Source organism: Macadamia integrifolia, chromosome 5 (assembly GCF_013358625.1).
Source record: "Macadamia integrifolia cultivar HAES 741 chromosome 5, SCU_Mint_v3, whole genome shotgun sequence".
Taxonomy (NCBI): Eukaryota; Viridiplantae; Streptophyta; class Magnoliopsida; order Proteales; family Proteaceae; genus Macadamia; species Macadamia integrifolia.
In genome coordinates, this window is record NC_056561.1 from 15,279,731 (window position 1) to 15,297,027 (window position 17,297).

Consider the following 17,297-nt stretch of genomic DNA (forward strand, 5'->3'; position numbering starts at 1 on the left):
ATATATACCAAACTAACCTTCCCCCTTTTAATATATACCAAACTAAGGGATTTCATGACCAAAATTAAAGATCAAATATGACTCACCCTCAATTTAATAGAAGGGTTAAACAATTATCTGAAATCGAGATTGGGTGCTACAGTTCCAATTCAATTTAAATGATTTACCCAATTCTATTCTAATTATCCTTATTCATAGCCTTGATTGTGCCAAGTGCCTAGAGGGCCCAGATCCTCTCTAGCACGCGAATGCGCATCAGATGGCATGTAGCACATACCTAGATCCTCTCAAGTGCACTAGTGCGTCTAGTGTGCATTGGAAGGCTAGCACCACTAAGAACATCCTTGGCCCTAGTTGTTGAATGTTCACTAAATGCACTGTGCCCTTGAGAGGATCTTGCTCCGTGCAGCATCAAGCACATAGACCCCAACCATCGAATGCATATTGAAAAAGATCTGGTCTGTGCCCCTAATATATTTAGCATTAGGCCTTTCTAGTTTCTATATGTATTTTTTGGGAAAGGTTGGGTATACCACTGGTATAACGTAAGCTAGCACCTATTGTGTCTATCTTTCTTTTCCCTTTTATAACTGACCCCATATCCTTCCTAAATGATACCCTATTATACACCCCCATTGGGGTTATCCGCCAACATATCGCACACCGGCAGCATACTTATCCCCCTCCACATATTTTTGTTTCAGTCAAAATTCGGAACTATACGTTACGTTTGAAGCCTTAGCTCCACAAGTTCTCTTATCCGAGTTCACTCGTCGGTCGCTTCCCTTCCCACACGTTCGTTCCTTTATAATCTCACTCTCTCTCGTCTTCTTTTCTTCTTCTCTCTCTTACTCTCTGACTGGTGCCTGCCATGAAAAGCATCGTCTCTATCACTTCACTCTGCTCAGATTTCAATCAGCTCGAAGAGTTTTCCGTTCAAAACCATCTTCTCATTGTTTAGCTTCATATTAAAAGGGACTCTGAAGAATTTTATCTGGGAATCCGTGGTTTTGGCATCTGGGCTTTTCTACTTTTCATTTCTTTCGTCTTTCCTGAATTAGAGTTCTAACTTCCTCCTCCTCTTATGAACTGCTGCTGATGTTGGATGCTTTTCGATTTGTTTCTTAGCTTCCTATAGCAAGGTACAAATGACATAGTTTCCTTGCATTTCATTTGTTTGGTGAATGGGTTTGATGAAACATTATGTTTCCAATAAATACCTAATTCTCGTGTATGTGAAGAAATTAATAAAGAAGGGCCTTATGCTGAGAAACTAGTTTCAGCTATTCTTAATGGGTTTGCCTCATTACCATTAAAAGAAAAAAAAAAAGCAAGGTTTGCTTACATCCTACATAAATGAGTTTTTCAATGAATTTCTGGGGAACTACATATAATTTCTTGTTTGGGATAATGTGGATGATATACTTTGATCACTTGCTTGGTAGCTTGACTTTGGTTGTTTGAAGATTTGGCCCTGGGTATTCTGGAATTGCATGGCTGGATTAGCACACCTGGCCCCTGATTATTGGGGATTAGACATAGAAAACGATGGAAACGAATTGGTGATCATGATTCTTGCCAACTCAACATTCTTTCCTTTTGGCATCCCACCCCGGGCCCCCCTTTTTTCTTTATTTTTTTTTAATGCATCCTATATGAACTGCAAAATAGAAACAACTAAATACTTGAATAAGACACTTCTACAAAAATATAACCTTGGTGACTTCTCTTTTCAATGAATTGACTGCCTAATTAGCCTTTCTAAATGATGAGGAAGTCATTACTTGGACTTGAATTTTACATGATTCTTGTAACCATGAAAAACATATGAAGTTTTCTACATTTTTTTTCCCGGGTAGGTAGAGGGAAGAAACGATTATTTACTTGAATATGCATGATGACACTGTTTATATATTGTGTATCCACGAAAAATACCATGCTACTGAGTCATACAAACTCAAAAGACCATTATAAGTCATGGAATCCATTAAGCCAAACTGATTTACCCAAGAATTGACTCAGAAGGTCTAAGGATAGCTCAGCTCGCTGGATCATGAGCAGCTTTCATGTCCCCAATCAAATAGTTCACTTATGCTCCACAAGCTATTCTCTGATATGGAATAACAATTGTATGTTTCAGAAGTCATTTTATGGTTTGCCTGTGTATTTTCTGCCAAAAAAATTTGAATGCTAGGGACTTCTGTCAGAAAAAAAAGCTAATGTTATTACTTCAATCTTCATATTGTAATGGGCAATCTGTCAACAATCATTAAGTGGACAAAGTTAAAATATACATTGGATAGGTAGGCCTCAAGGAGAGTTGAACTCATGACCTGTTATTATGAGGTATTGGTCTTTGCCAACTAAGCTACCCCCTTGGGTGGACAAAGGTAATATTGATTTGGGTGCAGGAAGAGGGGAAGGATTACAGTTAGAAAGTCATAAGAAGAGCATGTGTAGGAATTTTTTTTTCAATATTTATTGATAAGTTTCTATAGACCTATCTCTCCTTTAATAAGATACTGAAAATATTAGAATAATTCTATTTGCTACTTTTTGAATGAATTTCCATCTTTGTTGCCTGTGTTTAGAAGCAAGGTAACCATGAATTCACTTGCATTCACCAAATTTTTCCTTGGTCTATTAGCTGTTGAGGCGGTTTTTCCTGTTTAAGAGCTCTTGAGGCATAGAATTCAAACATCTTGGATTTCCGTTTGACATAACATTCTGGAGGCAATACGGCAACAGTATTCTTCAGTTATTTTTCATCGAGTTTTTTAGTAACAGAGATTATCTGCGTGTACCTCTAGTTTTAGATAACTCTCAGGTTGCCTTTGGAAGTCAATCCATAGCAACATGGCAGCCACTACAGCTCCAATCTGTTTCTCCCGTGATGAAACTTTTATTCAATGCACTGAATCAGCAGCTTCAAGCACTGAAAGGTTCTTCAGAAGAGGGTCCTGGAATCAGCGTGGTGTGCTTGAGCTGAAACAATGGCCCGGTAAGAGAGACTCAAGAACTTTCCAGTTGGCAACCTCTCGCAGAAATTTCTTCCAGATAGTGTCAAGAACTTTTCCTTCCATCTGTGGTGGAAGATCCAGGACTTCTTCGGTAGTTAGTATTGATACTGCTACATGCTTTTCTGAGGTAGTTGCATATCTTTTTTACTGGTTCGACAGGGTGGCTTCTTTTGTAATAACATTCACAGAGTCGGGATTTTGGCAGATAGAAGAGAATATCAAATCACCTTCAAGGATATTGAATATCGTGAAGAAGTGGAGGACAGTACATGTTATTGCAGTAGCCAGTGTTCTGACATGCATTTTCTTGGTTGTTCCATCAGCAGAAGCTGTTGATGCACTCAAAACATGTGCTTGTTTATTGAAAGAATGCAGGTAATTAATCCACTTGTCCACCCAACAAAATGTTGCAAGAGTGGCAATGAGTTTAGTTGAAATAAAATATTAGAGAACGATTTGGCTTGTTTAATATGACAGAGGCCCCCTTTATTTATGATAACAGATTAAGGAGGAGTCACAGTCCTAGATACATTGAAGCTAGACACTTTAACAATCTCCCTCAAGTTGGTGCATAATAAACAAACGGAATACAAATGGAACCTTGTTCTAGCTTCTCCTTGATGAAATGGTGGTCAATCTCAATATGGTTTGTCCGGTCATGTTGAACCGGGTTATGAGAGATACTGATGGCAACTACATAGGACCAACAATAGTTATCCTAAGATATTGAGTAGAACCTTGAGCCATAGCATGGTATTCAGCCTCAGTATTGGACCTTGAGACCAAAGATTGTTTCTTACTTCTCTAGGTAACAAGGTTACCACCTAGGATAGTGCAATAACCAGAAGTAGAAAATCAATCATCAATAAAACCTCCCCAATCAGTATTTGTAAAGTCCTCAAGTCTAGTATTTTTGTTGTTCGAAAAGAAGAGTCCCTTTCTAGGAGCAGATTTCAAGTATCTCAGGATATGGTACACTGCTTCGAGATGAGTGGACATCGGAGCTTAGAGGAATCGACTCACATTCCCAACGACATTTGCAATGTCAAGATGGGTGTGAGAAAGATAAATCATCTTGATAACAAGTCTCTAGTACCTATCTTGATCAACTGGATCACCACCATCACTGCTAAGATGATGATTAGCCTTAATAGGAGTCTGCAGGTCTACCCCCGAGCATGCCGGCCCCATTAAAAAGATCCAAGACATATTTCTTTATGAGATATAGATGCTCTTGTCAAATCGAGCAACTTCATTACCTAGGAAGTATTTGAGAGGCCCCAGATCCTTAATTTTGAACTTTGTTGCAAGTTGAGCTTTGTTCTTGGAAATTTCAGCATCATTATTTCTTGTGATCACTATATCGTCCACATAAACTATAAGGGCAGTAATTTTACCATCATTATGTTTGACAAATAATGTTTGATCGGCTTGACTTTGCTTGTAACCAAATTGCAGCATAGCTTTGAGGAACCGACCAACATGCCCGTGGAGATTGTTTTAGACCATAGACATTTCTGTAACCGGCATATTTTCCCGGTAGTAGACGATGACTTAAAACCTGGTGGGATGTCCGTATAGACTTCTTCAAATCACTATATAGGAAGGCATTTTTTATGTCTAATGGTTGGAGATTCCATCCAAGGTTGGCAGCGTAGGATAGTAGAGAGCAAACATAGTTCATTTTTGCCACTGGAGTGAAGGCCTCCTAGTAATTTATGCCATAGGCTTGAGTGAAGCCTTTGGCAACTAATCTGGCCTTGTACCTCTCAATAGTGCCATCTTCCGTAGTCTTTACAGTAAAGACCCAATTACAAACCACAAGCTCCCAAGTACCATTTTTCCGAAGAGCCTTCATTTCCTCCATCATAGCATCTTTCCACTTAGGATCAGCCATAGCATCTTTCCAACCCTGCAGAATAGAAATAGAGGACAACGTGGAAAGAAAGGCCTGGTAGGATGGAGAAAGGGACTCATAGGAAGCAAATTTAAAAATAAGATACTGAGTACATGTCCTAACTCCTCTCCTGATAGCAATGGGAATATCTATAGAATTATTATGAGTGGTAGGATCTATATTACCTAATTGAGACATAGGAGGTGGATCAAGGAGCATTGATGGCTGTGGCAGGTCACTTGTGGGTTATTTTCCTGTGAGCATATGTAAGCAAGCCCCCATTTACTACTTTCCTTGAGAGGTGGCTCCCCCTCAAGAAGAACAATGTCAATGACAATGGGATTTAAGGCTGAGACATAGCATTCTCCTCCACAAGAGATGACTGATAATAGGATTCAGACTCATGGAAAGTGACATCCATTGCAATAAAGAGCCAATGAGTAGGGGGATGGTAGCATTTATAGCCCTTCTGGGAAGAAGAGTAGTCTAGGAAGATGCAACTGAAGGCGTGAGCATCAAGCTTACACCGCGCAGGGGCAGAGTTGTGGGCATAATAGACACAACCAAAGACCCGGGGTGGGATATGGGAGGCAAGGGATGGGATCCGAGAGACAACTAACAAGGGTTTTGAAATATAGAATTTATTCTTTCAACATCTACTTGAAATTTTTGCTACCCAACACTGTTAGAATCAAGACATGAGACATAACCTGCAACAGTGGACACATTGTGTCTTATATTATTTACTCTTTAAGTGTCTCTGCTACATAAATGAACCCTTGGTACTTCATTCTAAAGTTGATGGAGCTTTTTCTCTTGTTCAGGGTGGAGTTAGCCAAGTGCGTTGCAAACCCATCTTGTGCAGCCAATATTGCATGTCTACAGACATGTAATAATCGACCTGATGAAACAGAATGCCAGGTTATTTGGGCCTTCTTTGTCTGCATTCATTTGACCATCATTTTATGATGGAGACACTGATTTAGTTTGATCCATTTCTTAGTCCTTCTACACTTGCAGATCAAATGTGGAGACCTGTTTGAGAACAATGTTGTGGATGAGTTCAATGAATGTGCAGTCTCCCGCAAGAAATGTGTACCTCAGAAATCTGATGTTGGTGATTTTCCCATTCCAGATCCTGCTTCTCTTGTTAAAAGCTTCAACATTGGAGATTTCAGTGGGAAATGGTATATAACGAGTGGTTTAAATCCAACATTTGATGCTTTTGATTGTCAATTGCATGAGTTCCATACAGAAGCAAACAAACTTGTGGGAAATTTATCATGGCGGATACGGACTCCGGATAGTGGCTTTATCACTAGATCAGCTGTGCAGAGATTTGTTCAGGACCCATCACAACCTGGGATTCTTTATAATCACGACAATGAGTTTCTTCACTATCAAGATGATTGGTATCTCTCTTTTCTCTCAACCACCTTTTCGCTCCATTCCCTATGCATTCCTGCATTGTGTGGATCTGCATTTTTTTTTAATATATTTTTTTTATTGAGAGTGCATGCATCTCAGCAGTTCAATTTCCTATAATGATGATCTCCTCAGTCAAAGTTTGGCACTATCTTTTGACTTTAGCCATCCCTTCCTAATATGTTTCTGGGACATGAAAGAGAAGCCGATAGGTTGGATAGTTACAATTTGGCTTGCGGACTTGGGTAGACAGGTCTTTTTTTCATTGTTAAACTTAGATGATTGTCCCTGCTACTATCCGTGAGCAAGGTTTAAGATTTCAACTTACTTCTATGAGTGCAATCTTCCTCTTTTCTACTTGTGTTGTATTCCTGAACCATACTTTGTTGTTAAAAGTTGAAGAATTACAAGCCATATCTACACTAAAACAAAATTCAAGGATTTACAAACCATATCTACACTAGAACATAAAATTTTGAGCTTGATAGCTGTTTCATGGATTCTTTGAAATGGTAATGCACCAAGATCTACAGACTCAAAAGAAAGCTTCTTAAGTGTGGAAAACAGAGAGCGGATCATCTGCTCATACGAGAAGATGAGTTAAACTGGTCTTATGGTGAATAGGTGCCATGTGTCCAACCTCCTTACGGAGGTAACCTTCCGTTAATTTATTTATCCGGATTTTTATATCTTTTTTTTATTTTCCCTATTTTTAAGGAATTTGAAATTATTCAGATTTTATTAATCTTTTTTTTTTCTCTCCATTTTGTGGGGAGTTTCAGATCGTGAATATCTTTCACGACTCTCTCTCTCTCTCTCTCTCTCTCTCTCTCTCTCATATTAGGATTCCCGACCATCACTTTGTTGATCATGTGTGAGTACATGCATGGCTGAAAACCATTACAAGCAATGTTATAGTAATCGGACTTTCAGATCGTGAATATCTTCCAAAAATCTCTCTCTCGTATTAGGATTTTATATATATACCTAATTATCACTTTGTTAATCATGTGTGAGTACATGTGTGGCTGAAAACCATTATAAAGCATGGTTATAATAGTCGGACTCGTCAATCGATCTGGTTCTAATTTCGATAAGGATCAGTTTTTTTTTCGGTAGAAGATAAGGGTCAGCTGGATTGGCTTGAAGTGTGACGATTGCCTCTTGTTTAGAATTAAATCTATTCTTAGTGGTTCATCACAATCAGAATGTCAGAAGACATGCAGAGATTGTGTTGGCCTAGGACATCCATCTCTGTCAAGCATCCTAAGATTCTGATTCTGTACATTTGTAGTTACCTATTTAATTATTTCTACTAGTAATTCTTATCATTGGTAATATAATAAGGAAAAATTATTGATTCGGATTCCAGCAAGAAGAGAAGATGGGCATGTTGTTTTGGTTTTGTCTAATTTATTGGGTCCAACTGAACCTACAATTTTGAGTGATTGAGAAACTTGGCTTTTGCCTCTTTGGGCAGTGGTGATGCAGCTCCAGCCTCATTGTGTTGAAGTAGTAGATTGGGATTGGTGGTGATGCCCTTTTCCGCAGCCTAGTAGTGATTCTGGGTCATGTCCCTTTTATTTATCATATATATATGTATATATATATATATATATATATAAAGTTAGAAAATTTTGTTACCAATATTGCTTTGTCCCTACATGCGATCCTGTTGCAATTGGTCTCTCGCTGAATTTACTGGTTCGAGATTGATTATGAATTACTTATGATTGAATACATTATACAACAAGAATGCTCAATATGTGGCAAAATATGCATCTGTAGATAGTGGAATGGTACACCAAGATTCATGTAACTAAGCCTAAGTCGGTGGTTTGTGGAGATGATGAGTTGGGTGCCAGCTTGCAGATTTTATTCATCTTCAATCAGCCTTTAGCCCCTTATGAACTGCCCAATTAAAAGGCCCTCTTTTGGAATATGCATATTGAACCAAAAGAGCTTACCTAATTACCAGGCCTTCCTATGCATTAAATTTTAGCTCCAATGATTAACCCTTTGTACTTCTTCCACCCCCACCCCCCTCTTGTTTTCTTCAAACTGGCTGTTCAAATTATAGCTTTGACTCCAGACTTCCTTTCCTTTTTCTTTTTCTTTTTTTGATACTAAGTGATAGCTATATATAGCCTAGATCATAGGATAAAACTATGGATCCATATTGCTGAGTAGGAAATTGTTGGCCTTTTGGTATTTTTATGACTGTCTTGAAAATTGTGAATTTTTTATTCATATAATTGGTTCTGAACAATTAAAGATAAGATCTATCTGAATTAATGAAAATTTTCTACTTGAAATGTGGCTTGTGTCTAGACATTCCCTAGGAGAGGTCAGACTGATGATCAGTTGAACGAATTTGGTTCTGTGGAGCATGCTCAGAAAGAGTTAATATATATGATAATAAACTCCGTACCATTAGCCTATGCAATTACTAGTTTAAGAAACCAATTAATATGATGCAGAAGCTATTGAATCTGTTATGATGCTGGGTACCAAAACTGCAACTGCACCTGCACCTGCACCTGCACCTGCACCTCTATATACTGTTTTTATTTTCACTTCTGTAAGCACTACTCATCTTTGTACATGTGCTACAGAGAACTTTACAGATCATTTTCTATGACCTTTTCAGGTACATTCTGTCATCCAAGATCGAGAATAAACCAGAGGATTATGTATTTGTATACTACCGAGGGAAAAATGATGCTTGGGATGGATATGGTGGTGCTGTAGTGTACACCAGAAGTGCAGTTTTACCTGACAGTATAATCCCTGAACTAGAAAAAGCAGCTAAAAATGTAGGACGGGACTTCAACAAGTTCATTAGGACAGATAACACTTGTGGGCCTGAACCCCCTCTTGTAGAAAGATTGGAGAAGACAGTCGAGGAAGGAGAGAGGACAATTGTAAGGGAGGTAGAAGAGATTGAAGAAGAGGTGGAGAAAACTGAGATGACATTGTTTCAGAGATTGGTAGAAGGGCTTAAGGAGCTTAAGCAGGATGAAGAGTACTTTTTGAAAGAGCTGAGTGAGGAAGAGAAGGAGATTTTGGGTGGACTGAAAATGGAAGCAAGCGAAGCAGAGAAATTATTTCGACGTGCATTACCATTGAGGAAGCTGAGGTAGGCTGACTAATTGTATCAGGTTACAAGCATTGGATGGTCATGTGACAACACCAAGCATGTAAAGTATCAAAATGCTTGAATTACTATTGCATATTCTCTTATTTATTTATTTTTTCTGTGGAAAAATAGTGACAGGATCAGGATTAATGAGTTGGGATAGGATTTGGATTTATAACTTCCTGTCAATTCATGTTAATGACCTGAAAAAGGGCTGTAAATTCACTGGCTATATGAGGGACATTAAATCATCATGTCTTTGCCAACCTTCTCTTGTAGATGCTTTGTTGTGTTGTTCTGAGGGTATTACAGGCATTAACATGAAATAGAGAAAGACTTGTTCCTTTCATAAACTAAACAGTCTCAGCATATTGGTTGGTCTACAGACTGATTAGAATCCAGTTGACAAGAAGTTGAACCTTCACCAACTTCACCAATCCAAGTCTCCAGAGGGGGGGGGGGTCCTTAAATTACAGTTAGTCTTTTCAGATCAACAATTTTACTGAACTTGCTTATTCAAATATTTAATCCCTGTTTATCTTTTCTGAGAATTGTGGAGTTTTCATATTTGTGCTCTTGGTTCACCAATCCGAAACTGAATGTGAGCACTGGGGATGATGGCTAATAGATTATGGCTCTAAGGTCACAGCCGTCTTAAGTGCTCTCAGATTTGAGCTAACGGGGGGAAGAGCCTAAAAAATTAATTAGATTCCAAACAGAACAAGATTGCCTTGTTACATTTTATGAGACCTACACCTGAACCAAATCCGGACTCTGTAGTCCCTTCAACCCACTACACCCACTGGCATGTTATCTCTCCTAGTTTTAACAGCATCCCGTGTCTAGGCATAGAAAACACAGAAGGGTTTATGGCTTCATTTTACATCGAAATGAAGCCATAGGAGAATGACAGTGTACCCATAGCAAAGGCGTGTTTATGCGTGGGGCTCCTTCATGGGGTGGCAGTGTGTGGCACACACCAGACGGCCAAGAAAACCTTGGGGTGCGCACACTTGTGCTGGGGTGTGTATCCAGGTACTCTCTGCTGTGCCGGATCCTATATTTCTCCCCCATCATGTAGCTCCATATCTGGTGATAGTCATTGGTATGGTCAAAGTCTCAAAGATAATACAACTGAAACATTTCTGATTAAATATGCTGGAAAGATGGTTGGGATGGACTGTTGGCATCTCTAGAGCCCTAATTGTGAAGAAATTTGTCGAACTTGCATGATTCATTTCAAATCATTCTCTTATCACCTAGTTGCCGCATGCCCCCACTGCCCCCCGCCCCCCCCCAAAAAAACAATAAATAAATAAAAGGAAAAAAATAAAAAAAAGGAGAGAATATCTTGAAAAGGTGAAACTATGGAAGTAAAGAATAATAAAGAACGTAAGAATTAGTGTAACATAAATAAATTTGGAAGAGAATAAACAAATTTTTATATGTGGTCTCTTACCAAATTTAATTGGCAAATTAGAAGGTGAAGAAGGCATTGAGGTACACAGGAAGAAGTGAGAAATATAAAAAAGAGTAGGAAAAACAGGGGTAAAAAGAAGTACAGATAAGGAAATGCTTTCCCCAGATAACTCTCATGTTTATCATCACAGTAAGCTCACTAGTATGGTGAAAGAATGCACTGTCTAAACTCTATAGACACCCTTCGGAGCTATTCACAGTTCCAAACATGCTATATTCAACCACTGACAAAGAAAACATCATTTTCTGCACCACCCAAAGCAGCAAGCAGCCTGAAAACAGGTAAAAGTCAAGAATCAAGTTCAGATGATTCGCAATTCAGCAGCTACAACTAAAATAGAAACATCGATACAAAAAGAATAACGTACAGTAGAATCATTATTGTTGTCCTGCCGATAACCATTGGAAGAACTTGGCACTACTGGTACCTTTCCTGACCCACCACCACCCAGCCTCTCCTCCCTCACTATATTGAAGATGTGAGTATACCCATCAGCCGATGCTGGATCTTTCTCATCCCATTCACCAAATTTTGGTACAGCAGCCCCTTTATCAAGCTGCCACAAAAGAGATTATATTAATACTGTAAAAGAAGCTTCAAGAAAGTCTGCAAATACTGGTGTTATCAACAGTGCAGAAATAGTGAATGAAACAGAGTGTATTCCCCCTTTCAGCAATTCTATGAGTGAGACGAGTGATGGCTTTCTGATCACATCATGCAACCTCCTCCCCCCCAACCCCCCAAAAAAGAAAAAGAAAAAAAGAAGATAAATATATTAATCACACACACACATACTTTTGTTATTACGAATCCATGCATCAAGTCTATTTAAGCATATGCAGTCAATGAGAACTATGGTAGAAATTACAGTTTCATCTCCTCGGGTAGCCGTTCTCAGTCGCGATCTCACAGGGGTTGAGGGAGCTAAGCCATGGTTATGTTCAGATGAACCCTTTCTTTCCCAGGAGGGTGAAGATACCCCAGTCCCTTTGCCTGAAACTCTTGCTTGCTGGGGATGGATGGGTGACTGTTCAATGCTTGAACCACCACTTTTCCTGCCAGTCCTGGAGTCGCCAGTTTTTCGTACTACATTATCATAGCGAGCTGGAGAATCACTTGATCGCCTAAGGTCACCATCTTCCCTGCTTGATCGGCGCTCATGATTTGGCCGTACTCCTGGTATCACTGCTGCCTCAGGTTCAGCTCCAGTCTTTAATACAGGAGCTCGAGCTGGAGACTTGTCACCAGAAATTGCATTTGCATATTCTTGAGGGTCATTTGGATTTGTCATTGGCGACCCACTCCTGCCCTTCCTTGCCTTGTCAAAATAGGCCGTATATGGGACATTCTCTTCACTTTCCCAATTTCCAAACTTAGGTACATGTGAACGTTGCTGCCAAAAGAATTTGAGCCTTGTTATGTCTACCAAAAGACAATAAAATGATCATTACACAAATTCAGGCTTAAACTCTCTCTCATTCATATACAGAATAGTCAGTAGAAAATATGCAATGCAAGGCACGGGTGGTGTGGTCATTTGTCAATAATGATATAATAATCTTAGGTCAATTTAAAAAAAAAAAAAATGTGACAAAAAATACATTGAGGAAGGATATTTTAGTCAGCAAAATCTTACCAATGCAACCCAAAAAAAAAAAAAGGTTCATATTTTATGTGTACATAGGGGCAAGTGTTAAGTTGCACTATTGCAATATGTTGGTCACAGGTTTGAAACTTGGAAACAGCCCCTCCTACGAAGTAGGGGGGTAAGGCTGCGTGCATTAGCCCCTCCCAAACCCTGCAGTATCAGGACTCTTGTGCACTGGGTTGCTCTTTTAATAGGGGCACATGTGTGAGCAAAAAGAAGCCACATCATAAGAGAAAAATAAAAATCACTGTTGACTCTATTTTCATTTGCATTCTTAAGTATTAATGGTTATAATAGCAGACCATGAGTATTACCCCCGTCCTTGACTAGGGATTCTTTGAATATATCTTTTCCATTCACAACTTCACAATCAAGTAGGCACAAAATATAAATGGCCCTTCTCCACTCAATATCATTTTGTTTCATTTATTTCAACCCTTCCAAGTGGATACATAACAGAATTATAGGGCCTAAAAGTAACATCCAAAAGAAAGGAGGACAGAAACAGGCAAATGAGGAAACCAGTGTCCATCTGGCAGAGGCTGCACAAATATAGATTCTATGAAATAGATTGCAACAGATTGTTTTACTATAACTATAAGATTGAATTAAATGTCCACATTACATTAGGTGATTTTAGGTAAAAAAAGATCCATCTGGTGGCACCTATCATTAGAAATGCTGTGATGCCACAAAGGCTGGTAAATTTTGACATCTTAAAAGGATATTTAGTCCAGTATGTATGGAAACACTGTGTAATTAATAGCAGATAAATATAAACTGAGTTCAATGCAAATAAAGAAAATGAGTTTAGACTTGAGATAAGTTTCTGAGGGTACATAATAGGAAAGAACATGATCAATAAGAATGTCCCACTTCATTAACTGCTTTCATAAAGCATACAATAGTCACCTATAAACTTACCAAGAAGTAGTTCAACTATTGTGTCCATAGAGGTTCTATGTGAACTGAATATGGCGTCCCTTGTTTACTACCCAAATGAAATGTAACTTCAGGGAACCCAATTCACACACGCACACACACCCAGCGTTATACTCAGGGAGAAATTCTATTGCTGGACAGGGACTTTATAAATATAAACCTCATAATTACAAAAATAGAATGAAAAGGAATCAAATATAAAACGGTAAACTAACTCCTAATACAAATAGTAAATAAAATTAACTACTAACAAACCCCTCTCACGCCATAACAAGAAATTTATTAGATATCTAAATAACTGAAAGTCTTATTAGGTAACTCTGAACAGCTGGCCTGACATGTGAATTGGACTCTCTCCATTATAACCTAAAGGGTTTTGGTATCCTCCCTAGTTACCTACTGAACTACAAGAGGTCAGCCTGCACTTTTATGCCTATTGTCTTGCTTCAATTAGCACTTTTTGCTTTACCTTCTGTCTCATGAAACATTCTATAAGAGATACATAGTCATGGAATAAGGACAACAGAACCAAGGAGCTTCACGAAGGAAAATCTAATAAAGCAGTCACTACTGTTGCATTTACCAGCAGTAAATTCAGTTATACATTCACTAAGCAGTTCTGAGCTCTGGTATTCTCTAACAGAATCTTCTGTATTTTTTTTTTTTTTTTTTTAAGGGTTAACTAGTGGACTCTTTTATTCATCAAGCCAAACAACTCGAACAGACCAATGCTATCACTTGAAACCAGTTGTGTTGAAAATGGACTGACAATAGTAAAGATATTTATTTGTACCATATCACATTTATGGTATCAAAAGACAAAAACCCTCATAAAAACATGAATGGGATTACAAAGAGGGCTTGGGCCCCACCTCTAATGGATTGTCCTCATGCATTACAATCATTTATCAATTCCCTTAGCTGTCGAGTATGTGAAGCAATTAAAGCCTTGTGGAACTACACTATCAACCAACATCGCATAGATTGTTTCCATTTCCATCATCATTCATTGTCATCCTATATAAAGAAGGAAACTTTTTCTGGTCCCACATTGCATGTCATTCCAAATTTCACCCGATTCTCTTTCACCACTACAAAAGAAACTGAATTCTTCTATTATCTTGAGAATTTCCCACCAGACATTCTTACATAATGTTACTTTCAAGGATTCTGGATCTTGGTCATGGATTTTTCTGCCAATTTTTTTCAGACAAAAAGTCAGGTTCCTCACCACCTAACCGATACTCTTAATCATCATTTGTTTTGTACCCTATCAAGTCTCATTCAATCTTTTCTATCCACTCCACTGTCTTTGTTATCAATTCTCCATAGTGATTCCACAGGATTTTCTCGTTCCCCAAAGAAATTCGACATGAAGGATGTTTTGAACGAACTTGAAGAGCAGAGTGCTGACCACTTCTGCTTCAAAACCCTCTTAAGAAATTGTTTCTCTCACTTGAGAGGGATAACAGGGAAAGTACTCAAGCCAGGGAAAGAGAATATTCATTTAATTTTCCTTCATGAAAACCTATTGAAAGAACTCAAAGAAGGCAATGGTCCACATAATAGTTACAAAACATGAGGTTGTCTCTGGACTCAAAACCCAACTGCTGATAGGGAACATTGAATTAATCGTTTAAGAAAAAGTCCAAAAAAATTGAACACATTAGTTCATGCGTGTATATAGGAGTGTCTCCCTAAGACTGGGCTGCAAACAGGACCAGCATGTCACCTGGACACTATTGCAACCAAGAGCCCGGAAATCAAGCCTACTAATACCTAAGAAAGGTCAAAGAACTCAAATATAAACAGACAACCCCACAGATCAATCACCTGCAGATCTAGTTACTCTATGTCAAAGAGACAACAGGAGTAGTTGTTCAATCAGGTGCATAGAGACCCATATGGCCATTCTTACACCAAGGTCCATCCAAGCGGAGAAAAGTAAGAATATAGGATTTGTCAATAATTATAAGTCCTCATTTATTTTCTTGATAGATTACAATTCCTCGTCTTTTGGTGGCGAGCACTAAGGAATTTACATGTTACTTCGAACAAAAGGCCATCTTTACTCATTGATGACAACTAAGTTAGGGGAATAAGGTATAAACTTATGGAGCTGTCAACTTCTGATCATCAAAGAAATAAAAATTCCCAGATTAAATCATAGTTAGGTGAATTTACTAGCAGAAACCCATGTAGAGAAGATCACATTAATGCAAATTTATTCAGTTCCAAAAAATGAAGACTCAATCAACCAATGAAAATCCCATTTCCATGCTCCAACCAAGAAACTAATCCACAAAACATCTATCATACAGACAAAGAATCGAACTTTCTATCATGATAAAGCCCAAAAATTCAAACAGCAAGTAAACAAATATCTCTACCGGGCAGCATCAAATGGAAAGTCTTAACCCAATAAAATACCAACTGATCTTAACAACGACAAACCCAGACTACACTGAGAAATACAACACCACTAATATCTTGAACGTTTTCCAGCTGAGCTTCCCTCCACCACCCACCCCTCCCAATCCCCCACCCTTCCCCCACCCCCAAAAAAAAAAAAAAAAACTCCAAAGTTCCAACTTTATTTTCTTCCAGTCACAAGGAACACCTAAGAATCCAATATCCCCCTTTCTCTTCAGATGAAAAGGCATATGGATTGTGCAATAAGCAATTATCAGTCTAGATTCCCTTCTAACCCTCAAATCCAATAAATACATTAACCAAGATGACCAAACCTCAAATACTGTTTTAATCCAGAGATGATATAACCCAAATCACTCAGTCAAAATAAACCATGGGAAACGCATCCTTAGCTTTAACAGAACCCAAGAAGAGAAAGACTATAGAATCCAATCAAACCATTCAGTTTCATTTTCAGAGTCATCAAACAGAAAAAAATCCAAGAAAACCACATAAGAGAGACTCAATTATTAGTTTAACCAAACAAATCAAATAAAGTAAACAAAGTAAACTCACCGCCATTTTCCTTGCACCAAAAGCTCAGAAGAAAAGCTAGAAATGGCAATCCGCACAAATCCTTCAAAAGATTCTCACTGTTCCTCTGGGACAACTTCAAAACCTGCAAAGATTCAGAAAATCTAAAAATCTTTCTTTGTGCAGCAGCTTGGAATTGGAAGACCCAACAAAAGAAACATACCCCATCACAACCATAGACCGGCGCCACCGGTTATGTTTTTTGTTTGACCTTTGGAGCCCTAAACAGGCTCACACTTCTTTCTCCTCTGTTTCACCTCATCCTACGCCGTATACGTAATTCTTGTATCTCTCTCTCTCTCTCTCTTTTTAAGCTTCTAAGTATTGACTGGACTGCAAATACAAACGGTTCTTGCTGTTTTAATGGCGGCTGTCTTAAAACTAATTTTCTTCCCTATTTTTATTTATTTAATTTAATTTAATTTCTGTGTCACTTTGCTCCACGTTTTCATGGAGCCCACTCGCTCTACTGGGAGCCTCTAATTACGTTATTATCCTTTTAAATATTTATTTAACAGACGCATCATTCTATGAAAAATAAAAATCTCACCTTTATTGATGTTTTTATGAGTATTTTCATTGCCTCCTATGTTAAGTATAAATGTGGCTTCAGACAAAAAACTTTCTTCTTAAAAGTAATTATGTACATTAATTAGATTTATCAAACAAGATTCGCGTGAAAACAACTACTTGCATAGTTAGTTCATCCCCTCTAGAATTAGTGGGGTTTATTATAGATC

The 17,297-nt window shown here is 38.3% G+C and overlaps 2 protein-coding genes across 5 annotated transcripts; one reads left to right on the top strand and one right to left on the bottom strand.

Annotated features, from left to right (window-relative positions):
* Positions 1-745: 745 nt before the first annotated feature.
* LOC122077958 (violaxanthin de-epoxidase, chloroplastic) lies at positions 746-9,747 on the top strand. 3 transcript variants are annotated; one of them, XM_042643844.1, is made up of 6 exons: positions 746-1,142; positions 2,648-3,147; positions 3,226-3,395; positions 5,742-5,838; positions 5,938-6,329; positions 8,993-9,747. In XM_042643844.1, exons 2-6 carry the CDS (start codon positions 2,857-2,859, stop codon positions 9,483-9,485), a joined length of 1,443 nt encoding a protein of 480 aa, XP_042499778.1. In that variant the 5' UTR covers positions 746-1,142; positions 2,648-2,856; the 3' UTR covers positions 9,486-9,747. The 3 variants fall into 3 exon arrangements, with proteins under 3 accessions (XP_042499778.1, XP_042499777.1, XP_042499776.1); XM_042643843.1 differs by having other exon boundaries at positions 2,811-3,147; XM_042643842.1 differs by having other exon boundaries at positions 746-3,147.
* Positions 9,748-10,899: 1,152 nt separating this feature from the next.
* On the bottom strand, positions 10,900-16,887 carry LOC122078251 (RPM1-interacting protein 4-like). Of its 2 annotated transcripts, XM_042644156.1 has the most exons (5): positions 16,721-16,887; positions 16,540-16,642; positions 11,830-12,354; positions 11,329-11,517; positions 10,900-11,232 (listed from the first exon to the last, which is right to left on the bottom strand). In XM_042644156.1, exons 2-5 carry the CDS (start codon positions 16,543-16,545, stop codon positions 11,200-11,202), a joined length of 753 nt encoding a protein of 250 aa, XP_042500090.1. In that variant the 5' UTR covers positions 16,546-16,642; positions 16,721-16,887; the 3' UTR covers positions 10,900-11,199. The 2 variants fall into 2 exon arrangements, with proteins under 2 accessions (XP_042500090.1, XP_042500091.1); XM_042644157.1 differs by lacking the exon at positions 16,721-16,887 and having other exon boundaries at positions 16,540-16,701.
* Positions 16,888-17,297: the final 410 nt, after the last annotated feature.

Coding starts and splice junctions, on each gene's coding strand:
- LOC122077958 (XM_042643842.1), top strand. CDS start 2,857: ATGGCAGCCACTACAGCTCCAATCTGTTTCTCCCGTGATGAAACTTTT. Junction 3,148..3,225: donor CTGCTACATGCTTTTCTGAG/GTAGTTGCATAT, acceptor GGATTTTGGCAG/ATAGAAGAGAATATCAAATC. Junction 3,396..5,741: donor TGTTTATTGAAAGAATGCAG/GTAATTAATCCA, acceptor TCTCTTGTTCAG/GGTGGAGTTAGCCAAGTGCG.
- LOC122078251 (XM_042644156.1), bottom strand. Junction 11,518..11,829: donor CTACCCGAGGAGATGAAACT/GTAATTTCTACC, acceptor CTTTTGTGGCAG/CTTGATAAAGGGGCTGCTGT. Junction 11,233..11,328: donor ACAACAATAATGATTCTACT/GTACGTTATTCT, acceptor ACCTGTTTTCAG/GCTGCTTGCTGCTTTGGGTG.